Source organism: Copidosoma floridanum, unplaced genomic scaffold (assembly GCF_036245765.1).
Source record: "Copidosoma floridanum isolate Cflo_tuat_1 unplaced genomic scaffold, Cflo_Japanese_pri ptg000007l, whole genome shotgun sequence".
Classification (NCBI taxonomy): domain Eukaryota; kingdom Metazoa; phylum Arthropoda; class Insecta; order Hymenoptera; family Encyrtidae; genus Copidosoma; species Copidosoma floridanum.
The window spans coordinates 17,413,521-17,431,537 of NW_028321884.1; the positions used below are offsets into that span (position 1 = coordinate 17,413,521).

Genomic DNA, 18,017 nt, shown 5'->3' on the forward strand with positions numbered 1-18,017 from the left:
AATACAAACAAATAAACGTTTAGTCAATAAACTGGTGTAAATCATCTAGTGAACTGTTTTATAAGTAATTTTAGTCACTGGCTAATTTTTTTCATTACTAACATACCTTAGTGATCAAATAGATTGAAAAATTAAAAAGTTTGTTATAAAAAATTTAATAATAGTGAATAATAAATCAAAAATAAAAAGTAGCTTTATCCAGATACCTTTTTCCAGAAGATCTGCGGAAACTTTTTTGGCAGCATCCAGTCGTTCTTCAGATAGGCGGAAAGGGCGCTTAAAGGTTGGGCGTCCTGTGGTGCTGATTGAGTGCTTCACTGGTAGTCCTGGGGGCTGGACAGAAGTGCTGCTTGGCTTGAACAGGTCTGCGAATTCTTTGCACAGCTCAGCATACTTTTGTACGAAGGTGCTACTGTTTTCGTAGAAATGAGTGACTGTTGAAACCGATTACAGAGGCATCCTGTCAAGGACTCCCTACAAGGCGAGGCCGCTGGGGGGTCTGTAAGCCTGGCGGCTTCAAGATCGAGTAAGAGCCCGTAATTCATCAGAAAATCCGCACCAATAATACCGTGTAGCACGTTGGCAATGGTGAAGGTGCAATTGAAATCTCTTCGGAGACCTAGGTTGAGCGACAGCTTGTGTGTGCCGAAGGTCTGGATAGTCGACTGGTTGGCGGCGTATAGCATGATTGGCTGCTGTGGTAGCTTTTCTCGGACTGTTGACATTAGCAAGAGCAGTAGGACCGAGCCAGTGTCCACGAGAAAGCGTAGGTTAATGCGCTTGTCGCACATGTGTAGGCGGTTTTCAGTGGTGCGTATGCTCACCTCTGCCACCTGATCCAAAGGTGGCATTAAGCGTTTCCCTGTCCCAGTGCGATGGGTGCACGGTAGGAGCAGGGCTTCATGCAGCGTATGGCTGCTGCTCCATGCTTGTTGTGGTACCAGCACCGGGAAGGCGAGGTTGGCGTGGCTGCGGGTGACTGAGAACGGCCTCGGCTGTGGGAGCGGAAATTCCGTCCATGACAGTTGTTGTTGTTATTGTTGTTGTTGTTGTCGTTGTTGTTGTTGTTGTTGGTGTTGTTGTTGTTGTTGTTGTTTACCGTGGGCTGCTCGAGTTGCTGGCGTGTAAGCGCGGTGAAGTGCGCTTTTGCGAGCCTAAAGGCGGCGACTTCCTGAGTGAGGTCCGGATGTCCGGCTTGACCTGTAGGGAAACTAATGGAACGTGGTGCGTGACTCACAGGCATTACAGAGGTTCCGGTTTTCAGCAGTTTATCAGCGGCCTCTGCGAGCTTGGGCATGTCAGCGTGTTCAAGCACTCGAAGCAGCATGGCAGCGTTAGGCGGTAAAAGGTCTAGCCACCTGACCTTGAGGGCTTCGTCTGTAAAGTTGGCACTAGCGTGGCTTTTGAGGTTGCGCCATAGTTGAGATGGTTTCATGTCACCAAGCTGTAGACCTGAGAGCACCATTTGTAGCTGCTTCTCGCGCGAATCGGACGTCCTAGAGAGAATTGCTTCTTTGATTGTCGTGTATTTGTCAGTCTCAGGCAGGTCGCTGATGATGTCTGCAAGCTGATCAATGGCGTCGCTGTCAAGTAAGCTGACGATGAGGTTGTACTTCGCTGCATCGTTGACGACATTGTGCAAAAGTCTCACATATTTTTTCAAGTTTAACAGGCATGGATTCAAAATTTTCGGTAGGGCCAGAGTGCATGAGCTTAGCGTAAAATTTAACTCTCAAAATTTTTAATGGTACAACTTCGACGCAGTAAAAAGAGAACGACATTAACAGGAATCTTTTAGCCTTTGAAAATCATAGTATTTCATGGCTGCAAAGTGAAAAATAAAACGAGCTTTGAATGCCCAGGAAATCAAGATGCCCCTGAAGAAAACCACCAATGCGCAGTTTTTAAAAAATAAATTAAGTTGGGCCAGCCTATTTGCTTGCTTATTAAAAATAAACGTGTAATTAACATTATTGAGAGAAATAAGGAAAGAAATGCTATATTCTAAAAGCTTGAGGGAATTTTAATAAAGCTGATGTCAAGTGGAACTCTGCCACGAGTTAAATTGACGAAAATACCTGTAAAATAAGGTGGTCTTTCGAGCATATTTAATTTAATACATCCCTTTAAAGTCTCTTAAAATTTTTTGGGTACGTCTTTGCATGAACTTGTGGCAATAAGCGTAAAAATCTAAGCCTTCGGCACTTTTGAGATTAAGAATTAAAGTGTGTTCAAACAGATGTAACCACATCTTATAAGTGATAATTTTTTCGATGGCCATAGCTGCAACGATGAAGTTACCCCCACATTTGATACAGCCAGATTTGTAAAATACAACATCAGTAGAGTCTAACTACTTCCAGAAAAATTTTTTTACGAACTACCACAGAAAAAGTAGGTTTCCACACAAAAATACACTCTCAAGTATTATGAATAAGTCACCAGCATATAGGGAAAACATAAACACATCTTGTATTACAACGCTATACGTAGAATCAGCGTTAAATTGAAGCTGCCGCTGACGTTGCTTTTTGTTGTTGCTTTTATTCCTTATTATATCACCACAATGTTGTTTTTAACCATATTAAATCTTAAATTATAGTTGTACATGAATTCAGGAACGATCTTGAAGAAAATTCGTAGGATTTATACGCTTGTACTCGTATTATTTAAGTAGACAGTAAAAGATTCTAATACGCTTATCTAACAATGGATGCCAAGTGCGTAACTACATTATTTTGGTTCTGTCTGTTCATTGCTTTGCTGTTATGTATTTTTTCTACCCCAAATTAAATGTTTATTACTTGAAAATTAAGTGGTAGCTAGTGAATTATTTGATTCTTATTTTGTGATGCTATTTTTTTCAATGTTTCGAAAAATGTTTAAAGTGCAAATAAGCTTTTTTCAAAAAAATTACAGTATTTTTACAAAATAAAAAAAGAAAAGTAGATTTATTTAATTTAATATACACATAAGATGAGTGACAAAATTACTACCTTAGTTTAGCTTTAGAATATAACCTATAACTAATACTTAAATTCAACTCTCAGTTTTAGCAATTACTATTATAGAAGTATCAGCAATCTAAGAAAGAAAATAATGTACGATAGTATAAAAACAATATTTTTTTAATTTTAAGTAGAAGGTTGTGAAATCGTAGTAATGATTTTAAATATATATATATATATATATATATATATATATTCACACATACACACACATACATAAATATATATATATATATATATATATATATATATATATATATATGCACTTCTTTAAGGGGGCTCCTACGACTACTGCTGAGGTCAAAGACTAACAAAAAATAAAGTTTTGTTTTTTAATAAACAAATGTGTCTGAAAATCATTATAATATTTTTAATAACGCATGAAGTGGGAAAAATAATATTTATGTGTGTAGTTTAACTTTGTACGAAAAATTAATTATTGTTTTGACCAGTCTAGTGCATACGAGGGTACGCCACCCATAGAGGTATAAGAATAGAGGGGAAAAGCGCTATACTAACCCATTAGCGGCAGCGACAGCATAACTAAGTCAAACGGGGCATCTGTCCTTGTTGCCAAAGCCACGTTATTGGCTACTTCTTCGTTCTGGATCCTACAGTTGATTCAATCTCATGTATGACTCGACCAATAACACAACTGCCAGACAAAGACAGATGCCCCGTTACGTAGCGAATTCTGCTGTCGCATATCACGTCCCCTTTTCTCCTCTATTCTTATACCTCTATGACGCCACCAGACCAGACCACCTGTGTTGGTGTAGTATAGCGATGTAATATATAGGAATATGGTATATATATGTCGTGAACAAGTACGTCTGCTACCCACGTGACCTCCTGACCTCCCGGACATTATTTATTTATTTCCATCACAAATATCTCGCTAAAATGGTCCTTTATCCACAATTTTTAATACAGCATATTACAGAGGAAGACTTCATCTACAAAACGTATATATTCAGTCTGCTGGGACATTCAATTTAGGTTTATTATAAACGAAAACAAATTGTTTTTCACGTTGCCCCATAGGAACACGTGCTAATAGTTACAACTTTGAGCTCAGATTTCTCAAAATTTCGACCCATTCGAAATATAATTTAGACCACCATTAAATTCAGTAGACTTTTATTTACAAGAAATAATATATCTCTGTTTAAGGACTTTCGTGAAGGAGCCCCCTTGAAGCAAGTAACATCGATTATTTCACTTAATTTGATGAGTTGCAAAACATACAGTTTCCAACGATATTTTTTTTTTTTTTATTAATTTTACCGTGTAAAACTAAATATTATGCTAAAGTGCTTTAGAACTACAATGTTATTTAGAGAACATAATATGTTTGAAACTTCTTAATATTATAGTAAATTGCGTAAATGCATTTCTGTACACAGTCAAATTAAAAAAAATTATTATCTTACCTTACAAAAATTTATCTAATAAACGTTTTATTGTAAAAAAAATGTTTTTTTTCCAACTTCAATCAACATGAGTCACGTATCATGTGCATCAGGTGTTTTAGTACTCATTTTTAGATTGTGGTTAATATGGAGTTTCGATTTTTGTTGTTTTTTTTTTTTTCAGAAAAATGGTCTCGTAATTATCAAAACATCATTACTTTACAGTAAAATATTGAAACTTATACAAATCTACAAATCGCTGGCTTGTAATTTCTAATAGGAACCCAAAAAAGTGCGTTCGATCGATAAAATGATGTACCTACCAATGGGGCAGTGACTAATTCAAAGGGAAGATTATAGGGAAGATAAGTGTGAAACAAAAACACCTGCAGGACACGTACCTCGCACGTACCGATAATCGTTAATATATTATAAGCAGCGCTGTGCAGCAGGAGGTCGTAAAACTGAATTGTCATACTCATTGAACGCGTCAGTACTGACACATGATATTTAAGGGGTGCGAGTATTTTCTCGATTCAACAGCGTAGCTACTTTGTCGTATGCCAGAAAATACAGATGATCTATTGAAAGTGAGCGCGCGGTGGCTCAGTTGGCTAGGTTGTGGATCGGCACGCGGGAGACCGTGGTTCGATTCCCGGCCATAGTGCGACTTTTTCGGGCAAGTACCTCTGTGATTTTTCACATGTGCTTTTTCACCACGCAATGCTCCTCGAGGATGGTTTAGGCGACCTTCTTGCAGCAAAATTGCCTAATTCCCCCTACCCCCCTCCCAGTGAAGGGAGGCCTCCCATCCCTCTTCCCTTCCTTCTCCCAAGTGCTAAGTGCCCATAGTAGTGCCCTTATTAAAGGAGCCGGACGTAGAGCACTATAATATAAAAAAAAAAAAAAAAAAAAAATCTATTGAAAGTAAAGGGAGTGGAAAGGGGGAGCTTAGGAAAAACCTCAAAAGCATTGGGCTGCTATAATTAAATGTCTTTAATCGCAGTTGCAAAGGGGGTGGGTTTATTGAGTGAGGGTCTTTTGCATCTACGTACAAAATAAAGCCTCATTTTGGTATTTATTACTGTTTTTGGGACCACCTGCTATTCGCACATTTTCTTAACTTTTGAGATTATGGCTTGAAAAACGTATGTAATATATACTTTGAAATAAACACACTGAGGAAAATAGTGTTGAAAAAAGTATTATAACTGTACTAAAAACCATCATATTTTTTAGAAGAGCTCATACATACCCACCTAATAATGCAAATTATTACGTTTAAAGTAATTTTTATTATATTTTAAGCAATTTTTATTATGTAGCAGCCCTCAAAAAAATTATTACGCGGCTTAATAAAAATTATCATGTCTAACATAGTAAAGAATTTGATAATAAGATTTTTGTTATTTTCCATAGTAAATTTTTTTGTCATCGTTTTCAAATGTCCCACATTTAGAAGTAGAATATGCGATGTGGCATAATTAAATTTTTTATTCCACTGAATTGCTAGGAACGTTCATACTTACGATTATTAAGAGGAACAAAGAAATTTTCAGGAAGAAAGTAATCTAGTGTGATTATGTTGTAAATAAGATCTGCTTTCATTAATGTGTCAGTTTGTTTTTTTTTGGTGTATTTAATTTGATTAAATGTTAATTTCCACTTACTCATTTCAAGACACATTTTCTTTGACGATAAAAGTTTTATGTATAATAGCTCTCATATACAAAAATATGTATTGATTGACAGAAAAAGAGTAAAGCTTAAAAAATTGTTTGGAATGTTGATTCTGTGTAAGGAAACATTTTTAAACGTGACATTAACCCACTTATAATATGTTCACTTACAGTAAATATCAAAATCATACTGAAGTAAAACATAAAAACTACTCAAGCTAGAATTTCATTTTAAATTTTCTTAAATATGAGTTATGACACTTTTTTGTAAGAAAAAGATTTTTAGTTATAACTATAATGCTATAGCTTAACACCCAGATTCCTCTAATCCTTAGTATATTATATATAATAATAATTAAACAATGAGACAGCGTCTAATTTTACTACAAAGTTACTCATAGTGTAATAATTAGTTAATAAATAATTATATATTATATGATATCAAGTTACATTTATATTAGTACCTGCTGCATAAATATAAGGTCAAATTTATAAAGTGCATGAAAAATTTCGAAATTACCGTACTTTTAAAACTTCAGCATTTCTTAAATTTCACTTTTGTCGAAAAAGTATTACTTCAAGCATGAAAAGTGTACGGTTAAGGAAATAATGAAGACAACTTGACATTTATCACTCTAAAATTTTCACACTTTTATTTATGTTGAAACATAAGGAGTAACAGCTGTTTCAGTACACGGTTTCCGTCTGTCTGAACGTTTTACAAACTAAACATTTTTTTAAACGTTCGGTTGTGATATTTCTTATTCCCTAAAGTATTATTTAAAAATAGGTCTTCATTAAGTAAAGACCGCAACAATTAATAATTTAAAGAGCGTGAATACTAGCTTTTCAATCAAGTGCACACAGACTATCTTGTTTTACAACATCTACATCAGAGTAGAACTAACAACTCACCGCATTGACAAAAGAACAAATTTGGACAGCTTTTTGACCAAACACACAACAATGCAGCTGTCGAAAAGGATGCTAAAACTAGATAGAAAGATCACGTGCCGAAAAAGATTTATTTAAAGTTTTTACTTAAAAGTGATACACTCAGAACTTTTTTTTTAAATAAATAAAATTTAATTTCATACCATGAATTAAAATACAGGACCAAAAGTAAATAAGTTAGTCAATAAAAAATAGAATATCAAGAAAAAACTCTAGAAATTTAGAATACAATAGATTTTTAATGTCAGAGACACTTAAAAGATAACAGCAATTATCATAATAACAACAGTGTATGTGAGAGCCGAGATAACCATACATACAGACGCGAATACTTTAATCAGTTTTTTTTTTTTATTATGGTGGAAAAAAATTTTGAAATTGAGTTTTTTTGGATTAATTTACAATGCTAAAGAGCTTATGACAACAAATTGTGTGGAAAAGGATGCTTTTACAAGAAAAGCTGATGATTAATACTATTATGAAAAAAATTTAGTTTTAATTCTATGAGTTTACGAACAAACCGAATAATACCCAATAGTTTATATCGAAGTCTAGCTTTAAGCATAAAAAAGAATTAAGGAGAAACATCATTATTATAACGAGAGCAAAAAAACCGACTATAGTAGCTAAATAAAGAAATGTACAGATATTTTTCACATTTTATCTAACAATCCAATTGACGAATTTCAGTAAGTCATAATTCAAGTATACAAAAATAGTCTTATTTTTAAAAGACTGCCATATTTTTCAGTCATACTCGTCAATTCGCAACGTTCTAAACTATATTAGTTTATCAAATCCCATGGACTTATATCATATTAGACCAATAGTGTTGCTTATTAACGCTCCTTCTTAAAAAAGTCCCAAATTAATTCATATTGTAAGCAACAGCACGAAATTTTTATGTACATACAGTATTTAAAGTTTATAAGCTTAAATTTAAAAAATTTCAAACATTCAAATCAGTGAGAATAGTAACATGATTTTTTTCCGAAGTTAAGAATTCGTTGTCTAGTTTTTTCAATCTACAAGAAACATAGAATTATTAAAGAGTTTTAAGTAAAAAAAAAACTGACGTATGTATGAGAAATGACACTACGAAGAATTTATTGTGCTACTTAAGCAAAACTATTTTGGATAAAATAATAGTATATCGTTTCAAAAAACGATTTAAAGATGTCTAACCTACTTAGCTTACTTTTAGCAGAAGATTTTACATAAACTTTCATAATAACATATTGGATCATCAATCAAGCCACAATCTATCATGCTGACACGAATATTTAGACAATTTTTAAAAATATTTTTTAAGGCTTACAAAGACAATTGCCAATATTGGTCAAAATTATCAACAGCCTCCATTATAATATTGAATTCACAGTCAATAAGGAAGAAAACAACAGTTAGAGGTTTCGAGATATTACTAATACTGGGGTACGAGTTTGCTTCAATTTTTGCATTTATCATAAACCAAAATACAAAGATATCACAGTTCACATTAGATAGAGGTCGAGCAAAAAGAAATATTTCTGTCATATATTTTGGAATGCCCTAAGATATTATTTAAAAAAGACTTAAGTTACACAACACAAAAGTAGTATTCAATGTATCAATAACATTTGAATTTTTGCTTTAAAAATATTAAAAGAAAAACTCAAAAGTTACAACATCTGGTGTAACTTGTTTCAATAGCGGTTTATGCAAAAAAACTATATTTTTGACAAATAGGTTAAAATTTTGATGTACGAATTATTGAGCATTATAACGCTTTCATAAAAAAAGTAATAATTACACAACACTGTCCATTTATTTCAATGCAATCACAATTTTAATCTTGAATAAAAAATTTAACGTTGAGCCACGACTAGCAAGCTAATAGACACCTTAGAAGCAGTTCAATTTATTGGCTAGCTTAGTAATACGTGTTGGCATCATATTGATGACATGTTACGCTGAATACGATGAGTTTGTAATACTCTTTGTCTGAGAAAGTACGGTGTTCTGGAACAGCTGTTACATGTTTAAGTCTCACATGAATGTAAAAGTGACAATTTTTGTATGATAATAAACTTTAAGTTGGTGTGTACTAGATTCTGCACTATTAATTAAAACATAAATCTTGATTAAGTAAATACCACAATAATCAACTACTAAGATGTATGTTTGACATTATTTTGTTTTTTCAAAAACAGTTGTGTAATAAGGCGTTATGAATAACTTAATAAATTAGATACGCTCATAAGACTTTAATTTAAAAAAAAATCATAAATCTATGCCGCTATAAATAAACAAATGAATTGTTCGATAATTAATTTTAGTTAGTAACTTTTTTTTGCGTTATTAAATAATTTTATACATTAAAAAATAATAAAGTTTATTATAAAAAACTAAATTGTTGTGAGTATTAAGTCAAAAACAAAAAGTAGCTTTAAGAAAAATATAGATTGCTTCAAAATTTTGTCATAATTTTGATTCTTTGCAACTTGGCCTACGTGGACTCGCTCCTCCTCTGCTTAAAAATAAAGACGAAAGGAGGGGAAGTTAGGAAGGGGTTGACTGTTTTCATGGGCGTGACTTTTTTCCTATTCGATGGCCGAAAAATTTTGGTGGTGGGGAACATAACTCCGAAACCTTAGCCCTTAAATGTCCAGCGCTAGCACGACACTGTCTCACAGTGCGTCAGCTAGACAACACCTCAACCCAAAGTGACCACTTCAATAAGATATTATCTCTCTAGTTTGACATAGGAGCCCAGTGTTTAATCAGTGTTTATTAGTGAAAAGTGACCCGTAAAGTTTATAGTATCCAAACCTCCAGCTTTCAAAGAAAGTCAATTTCAGCTGTGCTGAGCTGAATAAAAGGAACTCTTGAAAGTCACTTCTTACGTCACAAGAGCCAACTTATTAAGTGAGTACTTGCTTAAGTCCTGTCTCTAACGAAAATAGATTCATTTTACTCTTGGCGAAATCATACTTGGTTTTTTATCATGGAGCGTACTTGTTTTATCAAAATAATTACAGAGTGGCAAATTTTTTAATTAAAAACTTTTATTAGCTTTATAATGCAAAGTAAGTAGATCATTTATTAAATTTTGTATTTTTATTTCATTTTTTTATCTTTCTTCTTTTTATTAATTTTTTTTAGTAAATTCAAATTAAACTTTGTCCTGTCTTTATTAAAGGAGTGAAGAATTTGTATAAAAACAGCGATGTCTTGATGTAACGTAACGTAATACTTGCAACCAAACTTTCCTGTAATAAGGATGACATTAAAAATGCACTCTTTTTAAATTAGTAATTTTTCAACTTTTAAACGTTTATTGCGACTTCAGCAGACCAAGTAGAGTTTTCACCTGGTTACGAGTTTCATTACAGCAATTACGAAACGTCTCTTATGCCTGGTGCTTGCCTTGACAATATTCTCTATCAATTATCAAAGACTCTATTTTTTTGCGATCCTTCTTACATAAAATTTTCTGAAAATATTATTGTCTTGCTATTTCGTTCATTTTATTATTTAGACACCTTAAATCTTTTTATTTATTTTTTAAAAAAAATCAAATTAAAAAATGCAAAAAAAAAAATAATTGTTCAAAACAGCTCTTAAAATTAGGAATAGAATTCATAAGCATTTGATTTCAAAATAATCTAAAAATTTAGCTTTATTATTAATGGTTGTTAAATTTCAGAGTTCAAAGTGCATATAAATTTTTACACTAATATTTTTTATTATTTACCATCAAGTTAAAACTTTTTTAATGCACTTTGTTTTATATCCGGTAAAAACTCACTATAACCCTTTTGTTTAATCAAAAAAACTTGTATCGAATACCACTACCTGTCTGAAAAAGTCTCTAAGATCGAAGCACGTTGGTACTCAACAACATATTTAATTCACAGTTAAAACTGTATTTTTTCATACTTTACCATGCAATATCGTGACAAATGTTTAAAAAAAGAAATAATAAAAAAGCGTCTTTTACAGGTATTATGACCACTCTGTTCAAGACTTAAAAACAAAATCAGTACTGTTGTACAAATTTTAAATCCTAGTTAAAAACATATTGAGATAAACATGTCATAGTCTTATTTTCAGAACTCCACGTAAAATACATTATTAAAATCATTTATTTAACTATGTGAATAATATATACACATACACATATATATATATATATATATTTTCTTTATTTTTTTAGCTTAGAATGATTAAGTTATACTGTCTCGTGTTTTTTTTTGCCATTGTTCCATTTATACTGTCTTGTTCAACTAAAAGTATAGAAAATCATGTGCCTTTAATGATTGACGTACAAAAGCTGTATAAAACTACTAGTATAGGGATTGTATATAAAGGAAACGAAGGTGAGAAGCGTTAAGTCACTAATTGGAAAGGTGAATATTAAAAATTAATAATTTTCTTTTGAAACTACAGATATACATTCAGTAGTGAAAATTGTGCGAGAACTTTCACGTGAATTCATTTACTCGGTGGCCGTTGCCATCCCAGACCTTCCGGCAAAGTACCCAAAAATAAAAAATTACTCCAAAACGCTTTTCGTCGCGTTTATTAATACTGACGAGGATTTCAAGAAGTTCTCAAATTTCTCGAAAGGTAATAATTTATCACCTCACGTGTGGCTGCTTATATTGCAGCCACCTACTACTGAAGAGATTCATAGTATCTGTTTACACCCGAAAAAAAATTATCTACACTTGAATCTTGCAAGCGAAGTACTTGTCAAATGTGGTAATAGTTACGAGATTAAAGAATGGTACGCCGTCAGTCCCGCGGCTGGGATACGAGTTGAGGAGTTTCTGGAGTGGAAGAAAGGGACTGGGCTAATTGCAAAAGAAAGTCTAAATTTATTAGAGAGACGGAAAAACTTTACAGGTGCTTCGATTACAATATACACGAAGGTAAAAAATATGTTTGATTTAAATTTTGTTAAAAAAAAAAAGAAAAATAATAATAATAATAATAATAATAATAATAATAATAATAACAACAACTACACTTCAAAAGATAATTTATTTTATGGTATTATTCGTAGCCTTCCACTTTTCATGCTCGAATGATTGAAGACCTAAAATCAAAGACAGGAATATCTGTCACGTATAAAGATGTCTCTCATATTACTAAGGACGACGATGAAACATCAAGTGATTCTACTAAATCATTAAATGACAGTAGCATCCTTGAAGGCACATTTGTATCACAAAAAAAACTAGATAAGAGGGATATTACGATTGAACTATCAGATGAACAAGATTTGTTTGTTTATAAATTACCAGATACCATGGACATCCCATGGCATGCTTATCTTGAGGTAAACAAATTTGTATTTCTAATTGTTATAATTTTGTGCATTTACAACGCTGAAAAATACTTGATTTTAAAAAGGTTTTCAACAAGAACATCTGGTTTTACTTAATTATAGTCATAATTATTTCATCAATATTATGTTCTATAATTATAACAATGAGTAATGATAGAAGAAGTTTTATACATAAGCTATCCGATGGTTTCTTAGTTACATGGAGGATTTTTTGTCATCAGGAATTTGAAGGTAAACTGTTGAAAAGACTCTTCTCTAGAACTCTAATATTCAACTTTTTTGATGAATTGGTAATATATTACATAAGATTTTTATAATTATTAAAAACTATTTTATGTCCTACGATTAGGTTATGGTAGGGTTATTCCAATCGGGTCTGCTGTAGTAAGTTAATACTTAACTAAAGAAACGTTTAATATGTAAAAAGATAAATGGCATATTCATGATTTATTAATGCGTACGCATAAACTATTTGACAAGCAACACAATTTATGTGGCCCAGTAAATTGAAAGGACATTCGTAAATATTTAAATTCCGGAATTGTTGTAAACTATGTTAAGTATCGTTTTACTAATGTTACAACAAAAATTTTATTACGAAACGTTATTGCTTTCCTTAAAATGGTAAGAAAGGGCTACGTTGGAATTTTAGGTTTGTATGTATTTTAAAATTTTTTTATCATAACGACTTTTAAAATATAAATATGGTGGTATAAGAATGGGTAAAGAATACGTGTTTTTTGAATTCTCTCATACATCTTGTTCAAATGATGCTTTTAAACTAGAAAATAGAATTCTTCTACGAAAATCTAGTTTAAAAATAAACTGTTACAACAATAAGTGTCTACCAGCTAGATGTCCAAAAAGCTAAGAGGAAATTTGCTTACTCTAAACAGGCAAAATAAATTATTTTGCTTAAAAACTGCTTATGTAAGCCATAATGGAATAACTCTACTTATTTAGCTATTTCAGCGAACCCTATTTCCAAAACCTTAAAATCGAAATAGTTTTAAACACTGAATAATTATTAAGAATTGTAAATCGACTCCGCCTTTAATTCTAAAAAATTTTCAGATGTACGATTGAGTCCTATTTCATTAAAGGTTGCCAAGATATCGCTCTATCTGACATCATTTATCGTTATTTCGATGTATGCAGGCTGTTTCACCAGCTTTGCGACGGTGTCAATACCCACAATCCCATTCAATAATGCGACTGGTCTTCTCAAAGATGGAACTTATGAATTAATTGCTCTAAAAGGAGTTAACCTTTCAAAATATTTATTGGTAATTTTATTAACTTTAATTAATTATAAATTTTTTTAAAAATATTTAACAACTTGTTGTATAAATGTTTATTAGGACTTGAAAGATGATGTACATAAAAACTTAAGCTTGTTTGTAAGGAAAGATGGTAATTTACCAACAAATGAGACAGGTGCTTTAAGTCAGGTAAATACTTTACATATTCAAGTGTCTCATTATTATTAAAAAAAAAAACAAATGAAAAAATTATAAAGGAAATTGAAACAACAAACCAGGGGGTATTAATGGGCCATGGGACCCACGGTAAGAACGAAGTTCTTTAAACATGAGATGGGTATGGACACAATTTCTCAGGTAACAAGGGGGTCACCAGACCCACAAGAAGAACGAAGCTCTGTAAACGTTAGTACTGCATTCATGTTGTTTACTAAAATAAGAACTTAAAAAACGAATGAAAAAAAAACAAAACGATAAGTAGTATAGTACTCAAGATGGTTGAACTTCGTGAGTACTGTATTTATGCTCGACGTTCTCACGAAGTTCAGCCATCGTGAGTACTAAACTACTTGCTGTTTTTTTTTTTTTATTCGTTTTTCAAGTTTTTGTTCTAATAAACAACATAAATGCAGTACTCACGTTTACAGAGCTTCATTCTTCCTGTGGGTCTGGCGACTCCCTTGTTACCTGAGAAAGTGTGTCTATACCCATCTCATGTTTAAAGAACTTCGTTCTTACCGTGGGTCCCATGACCCAATAATACCCCCTGGTTTGTTGTTTTGATTTCCTTTATAATTTTTTCATTTGTTTTTTTTTCTTTTAATTTTTTGTTTTATTTTTTTCTTTATCTCTTGTTGTGCTCTTTTTTTTCATTTCTTGTTTTATTTTTTTTCATATCTCATTTTATTACATTTTTTTGATTTTTTTGTATTTCATTTATTTAATTTCTTTTTTTATTTTCATATTTTAACTTTTTTTTTCATCCCCTTCTTTATTTCATTTTTTTCCATTCAATTGTATTTATTCATGTCTTTTGTTATTTTAGTTTATGTTATATTTATATTTCATTTTATCAATTTAAAAAAAAGTTTTTTTTTCACTTATTTTTTTTATGATTTTATAGCCCATTTATACAACTTTTGCTTTAATTTTTATAATATTACTTAAAGACATTGTGCCATTATCAAATTATCAAATTAAGAATAAGTGCCCATAAAAACCATTAAAGTGATATGAAACTCGAAATATATTTATATAATGATTTTACATAATTTATTTATAATTGATTTAATGAATTACTTTATTTATGTAATTATGTGATAATGTAACATAATTTGTTTGTCGAATTCGAAATAAGCGCCTTTAAAAACCATTGAAACGTTCTTTAATTGATACGTTCTTCAACTCTATTCTACATGTTTATTTTTTTTTTTCTTTTTTTTTTTTTTTTAGAATTGTAAAAGACAAAAATTCAAAGTGAAGAAAAAACTATTGTGGGAAAATAGAATTCAAACTTGTTCAAAAATTAATTGCTTGGCAGTGTGAGGGGGAATGGTGGGTAAAAGTGTGCAGAAAAGTACGAGATGGTTGGCAGATATACAAATAGTGGGGAGAGGGGAAGTGTATAGAGAACAGGTGACGAGATGGACGGGGTAAGGGGGGAAAGTTAAGAGGAATAGACCCTAGGTAAACTACTTTCGTTTCAAAAAAAAAAAAATCTGTCAGTTTTAGAATTCCAGTCCCCCGAGTAACGTGACATAAATAACTTTGTTCTAAAAATCTCGCAGTGCAATACCCCTGATGCTTAGAATAATATTGTTATATTTTGCCGTACAAAACGGTTTTTTACATTTAAGAAAAATTTTATACAAATTTCCTAATTCTGTAATTCTTCACTTAAGTTATTATTATAACAGTTATAACATTAATAATAATAATAATAATAATAATAATAATAATAATATCAATAACTGGCAGCCCCTTGTGTCGGCTTTGAGGCTAGTTGTAGTGCTCTTTTCCAACGTCTCCTGGTATAACGTCAAAGATGTTGGTGTCTAAAGCACCTATTTTATTTGCAGATTCAGTTGTTTTGGTGATCCTAGATGGGGAAATTGGTTAGTGATACTCGTTCAGTGGAGGCTGTCCCATTGGCTCGAGTTTTTTTTTTCTTCATAGCTGTTATAGGTTTGCCCAACGCAGACCTTGGAGAGGATTAGTGATTCCTGGTTGAATGCTTAGAGTCAAGAGGATAGTATAGGATTGTCGGTCACCGGGTTTTCCAGCCTTTCGAAGAACAACTCCGCAGGTGACGTTGTGCGTCTGCTAGTGAATGGCTGACTTGGTTTAATAGTGCCTGTCTTTAGTTAATATAGTCTTTCAGTCGAAGAATCACTTCCGGAAATGGTAATAAAAATGTATTTGTTGGCAAGGTAGTTTACACTTAGGTGGATTCTAAAAAAAAACCGATGAAATTGATGGTTAAGTAGGGAAAGTAAATACTTATAATGGGCCTAAAAAGCGCCAGTGGTGAAACTTTCAGGCTATTCTTTATTATTATTTCTAATGATGAAGGTCTGGCTACGGTTTGCTTGATTCTTACCCTAGGAGTCTCGATGTACAGAGACTGTGACGGAGGGAGGTAGGGAGGACCAAAGAATATCTCGACTCGTGTCATTCCCCGGATAACCAACCGCTCATCGTTAGACGGGAAGATGTGGGTAAGCGCGTTGGGGACGCGACGTACAAGCAGGTAGCCGTTGTGGATGCCCGTGCCCCTCAGAGCTGTTTTCCCTTGCTTATATTTGTAGCCACAATTTTTCTAACTGCACCAGGTGGGATGGTGGGACTGCCACACAACTCTGAAAAGTTGGTACAGATTGTGCTCTGGCTAGATATGTCTCCTGGTATTGTGGCAGAGACGGCATCGGTTGGAATTAATTTTTTTTTTTAATTGCACTTGACGAGATTTAGGGAGAATGGATACCTAGGTCCCTTCCCCTCTAAAGAAGAGTGTCATCTGTAACCGGGATACCTAGCTGCAAGACTATCATCAGCATGCTTTGTACAGCTCGTTGAACTGCCAAAGTACAACTGCATCACCTTCGAGACGCTCCAGCGTATTATTACCACACTTATTTAATTATGTTAAAGGTAGCTTTGATTTTATGTCAACGCCACCTATCGGATTTTACTGAACTAAAGTGAAAAGTTGGCGTATTTTTGAGAAACTTTGAGCTCATTTATTGCCATTGTTATTAAATTTTTAAGGATAAAAACCATACTAAAACCATCTAGGAAGTATCATGAATCAGTGTCCAAAATTTTAGCAAAATCGGTTCAGTAGTTTTCGCGGTTAGCGATTACAACGGTTTTAACGACTTTGCTTTATATATTAGTAAGATATTAGTAAGATAACATGTATGCGTATTATTCTATACACTTGAAAAAACGTAGCTAAAATACTTTTGAATCAACAAATCTTAAAAGATCTCTTAGTTTGGGGACACAAAAGTGAGAAAACCCTACTGCTAGCCATCATGACCGAACTAGCTTTTTTAAAGAAAAACTATAGCCCATTTTTTTTGCACATAGATTTTAATTTTAAATAAAAAAGTATTTGAAATGTTACGAAAATACTTCTTATGGATATCAGACATACCTATCTCTACCATATCCCCACCTGTTACGAGTATTTAAGTTTTTAAATATATCTGATAAACCTGTTTAAAACTGATGATTTATTCTATAACATGTTTGTTGATGGTATTTGTGTTAGAAAAATGTCTATTATGTTTAGAGTATAAATTATTAAAAAATTCGTTTTTAATTCCAGGTATGCAATGAGAGAGTTGTTTTCTACATGATTGGATCTATTAAGAAACCAACTTCTTACAATTCCCTATGTAGAATCTTAGTTTTTCCACTTGGTACCATACGAAAATTTGCTATTAGTTTAAAAAAAGGAGATCCACTTCTTAGATTTTTAAACCATCAGTAAGTATCTTTAAAAAAATATTTATTGTCCAAAACTTATAATAATATTTTTTTTCAGCATTCAGAAATATAGAGAAAATGGTTTACTATTCCGGGAAAAAAAGTTATATCGGCCAAAGAAAGAAATAATAAAAGGAATTACATTCACACAATTAAGTATTACTGACGTCACCCCGTTGCTAGTATTATTAATTAGTGGATGTGTCATAAGCTTTATAATATTTTTATTCGAAAAGTATCATAGGCGCTTAATATTATATTTAGTGAAAAAACCGTGCAAGAAATTGAAAAAAATTAGAAAAACTAAGAAGAATAATACTTTATACAACAATGGTAAAAAGTTTTCTGTATATTCTCAATATAGGGATGTGCAA

The 18,017-nt window shown here is 32.3% G+C and overlaps 1 protein-coding gene across 1 annotated transcript; it reads right to left on the bottom strand.

The window, feature by feature from the left end:
- Nucleotides 1-314: 314 nt before the first annotated feature.
- On the bottom strand, nucleotides 315-2,106 carry LOC149375475 (uncharacterized). Its single transcript, XM_089589140.1, has 3 exons — nucleotides 2,079-2,106; nucleotides 1,100-1,617; nucleotides 315-995 (listed from the first exon to the last, which is right to left on the bottom strand). The coding sequence occupies exons 1-3, from the start codon at nucleotides 2,104-2,106 to the stop codon at nucleotides 315-317; spliced, it is 1,227 nt and encodes a 408-aa protein (XP_089445266.1).
- Nucleotides 2,107-18,017: the final 15,911 nt, after the last annotated feature.

Bases quoted from the DNA above. Each gene is read 5' to 3' on its own strand.
- LOC149375475 (XM_089589140.1), bottom strand. From the start codon at position 2,106: ATGCTCGAAAGACCACCTTATTTTACAG. The intron at 1,618-2,078 runs GTATTTTCGTCA...TCAACGATGCAG, and splicing joins AAGACCACCTTATTTTACAG to CGAAGTACAACCTCATCGTC. The intron at 996-1,099 runs GTAAACAACAAC...CCGCTCCCACAG, and splicing joins AGCAACTCGAGCAGCCCACG to CCGAGGCCGTTCTCAGTCAC.